This window comes from Penaeus monodon, chromosome 29 (genome assembly GCF_015228065.2).
Source record: "Penaeus monodon isolate SGIC_2016 chromosome 29, NSTDA_Pmon_1, whole genome shotgun sequence".
Lineage (NCBI taxonomy): Eukaryota > Metazoa > Arthropoda > Malacostraca > Decapoda > Penaeidae > Penaeus > Penaeus monodon.
The window spans coordinates 13,502,963-13,506,007 of NC_051414.1; the positions used below are offsets into that span (position 1 = coordinate 13,502,963).

Below are 3,045 nucleotides of genomic sequence, written 5' to 3' on the forward strand. Positions count from 1 at the left end.
AATAACAGTTGTGGAATATGGGGCCACAGCAGGCAGATAGATATACAGCTATATGAGAAGACACGGTTGGATATGAACAGTGGAATGCAGCCAAAGACCTGACGCTGGAAACCAGGGATGCAGACACTAATAAAGAGACCCTACGGATTGGCATCAACTGCTTTGCCTTTCTCAAAGCGTAAAACGAACGGAAACCATTCATCATCCTTCTTTGTTTTCCAGTCAGGAATAAAAAAAAGAAACAACAGAAACAATGATAAAAAAAGATGTCTAGAACACTATCGATAAAAGGAGATTTCCAAAAGTTATCTAAGAATGCACTCCATGTTCGGATGACAGTACATCATCCACAAAAAATGGTGTTGCAGCAGCTATAATCGAACATTGCATGGGTTGGTAGTAACTGACAAACACGCAAACGAGAAATCTAAGAAACAAAGAGCAAACAGAAAGAGATTAAGAAACAAGGGAATAGAAACTGACTGGTAGTTGGTCTAGAAATGGTGACTAGAAATGATATAAGATTAGAAGTAAAATGCACGGCAAAAGATGAGTGATAGTGCATGTCTAAAATGTCCTCAATGGGAGCTCATTGGATGGAGAAAAGACTATCTAAATAGTAGTCTTAGGACAGCTTTCTGGCTGCTGATGGTGCTCATCATTATACTATTTCTTACTAATTTCCCAGCCATTCTGTTCCAATCAATAAATTCATTTAGAGTGAAGAGATGTGGCATTGAGTGCAATGTTGATAAATTCAATTTAAGATTATATAAAAACTTTCATCAATTAGACATGCTTGTCAAGGATAAAACTAAAGAAAATCAAAGGGTTACGCTATACACTTCGCTTTACTATATCTATATATGTACAAAATTCATTTTTTAAGGATTAATAATCCTGTTTATTTCATTCATATATTTTTTATTGGATTTTTTTTTTACCTTTTTTCAATCATCAAAACGTGCAGGTACCAGTCACAGGGGGACATGAACAGTTGGTGGTGCAAATGCTTAATTGTTGAAAGTTAAAACGTAACCCACTTTGTCCGGATTCTCATTCACGTTGTACTGACGTAGCTGAAAATCTCGTCCCGAAGAATAGCTGAAATGACTGCCAGCTGCTGCTGAGGACGAGGGAATGGCAGATGGTGAACTAACCGACGACGCTGACGAAGCAGACGGTGAAACTACTGACGATACAGAGTGAACAGACGGTGACGAGTAAGACAGTACGCCTGAAGTGGCTGTCTCCGCTTCGGGCACGCCGTCGCCTTCCACCACGAAGCCGATGCCCTTCCCTGCAGTGTAGGTCAGCGTCCTGACTCTTCCTTCGTCGTCGGTGTACGTGTACGAGCCTCGTACAGTGCCGTCTTGGTCGCTGGTCTCAGTTCGGGATTGTCCTTGTTCTTGATAATTAAAGGCATAAGAGGCATCAGCGTTGGAGTCTGCCAGAGGGTCGACGAAGGGAGTTTGTCTCACAGGAACAATGTTCCCCGAAGGAATCCCGAGGGGCGCTCCGGGAACCGCTGGGCCGCGAGGCAGATGGTCTCCTTCCACTACGAATCCTGTGTCAGCTCCAGCCTTATACTGCACACTTCTTCTCTGTCCGTCGTCCTCGGAGGTGAAGGCAAAGCTTCCAACCACGTTGTTATTAGCGTCGGCCGTTTCTCCTCGGGAGTGAGTGGAGGTGTGGAAGTCGAACGACTGTCGACCGTCCAGAGCGAGAGACGTTTTCACGTTGGCCTGTTCCACGGGTTGCCTGGGCGTTGCAGCGCTGGGAGAAGCGGCATAAGTCTGTATGCGGAGTGGACCAGAGCGGGACAGTTGCTGGTTGACCACTGCGGGAAAGTGCAGTCGTGCAGAGGAGAGCTTAGTGGCTGCGGGAGTAGAGCTGGGATTGAGTGGATCTTGTGGCAGGTCGTCCCCTTCAATGACGAAGCCAATGCCGCTTCCAGCTGTGTAGGTGTAGGAGCGAGTTCGTCCATTTTCGTCGATGTAAGAGTATGAGCCACGCACTCTGCCGCTGGCGTCGCTGAGTTCCGAGCGCGCGTGCTCGTCTCCTTGGAAGGTAAAGCCGTAGGAAGGGTCGGCGTTGGGGTCGGCCAAGGGGTCGCGGAAAGGTCTGCGGTTGCGGGCCAGAGCGTGAGCAGTGTCGAAGTCCGGATGTGTGGCCGGGAGATGGGTGCCCTTAGGGACGAATCCGGACTGCCCTGCTTCGTACTGCAGGTTAACTGTTTGACCCTCAGGGTTCACATAACCGAAGGCGCCGCGTTGCTCCCCGATTGCAGACGAACGTGCGTTCTCGAAGGCGCCCTCGCCGGTGTCGTGGCCATACTTAAAGGTGCCGTCCCTGTGTCGGACGTAGTATTGGGAGCGTCTTCCAGTTCCCACTCGGGGGATTTTGTAAGCGGTCTCGTCCGGGGAAGGCGAAGCCACCACGACAGCCACAATAGCAGACAACGCCTGCAAGGAAAGAAACATCAATTAAAAGGAAGCACCAATAGCATTTTCCAGTCCGTCATCCACGCAAAAGAAATGAAATTTTCTGATTTTCTATCACGAACACTTGGTTCCTGAGTGAATAAACGAAACCGTTTAGATGATATTTACTAGTATTGTTTTAAGGCCCATGATTCCGTCCTTTGAGGAAAATCAATCTGACGGGAGAAGGCCACCGGCGATGTGCAACACCAAGAAAGTCTTTCCGTCTTATATACCAGAGCATCATACCTGGCCTCAGATGCCAGCTAGACTATTCAGTTTAATTTTCAGAAGATGAACACGTTTTACAGAAGCAGCTCTTGCGCAAGGCCAAGTAACCTTGCGGAGACACGGAATATTCTGAGTGCTGTGTCAGGAATTCTATTTCCTGCAGAATATACCATCAATTTACATCTCAACGTTACAGCGCATCACGCCAAAACAATAAGAATTATTGATTAGTACGCTACAGTCTTAGGAAAAAGAATTATATTCAGACGCTCGAATCGTGATCATCACCTCGTAAGTGCCATTGTCACTTGCTTAATCATCTAAAAGGCAA

The 3,045-nt window shown here is 47.0% G+C and overlaps 1 protein-coding gene across 1 annotated transcript; it reads right to left on the bottom strand.

The window, feature by feature from the left end:
• Positions 1–945: 945 nt before the first annotated feature.
• LOC119591749 lies at positions 946–2,483 on the bottom strand. Its single transcript, XM_037940496.1, has one exon. The coding sequence runs from the start codon at positions 2,481–2,483 to the stop codon at positions 1,014–1,016; it is 1,470 nt and encodes a 489-aa protein (XP_037796424.1). The 3' UTR covers positions 946–1,013.
• Between the last annotated feature and the right edge of the window lie 562 nt (positions 2,484–3,045).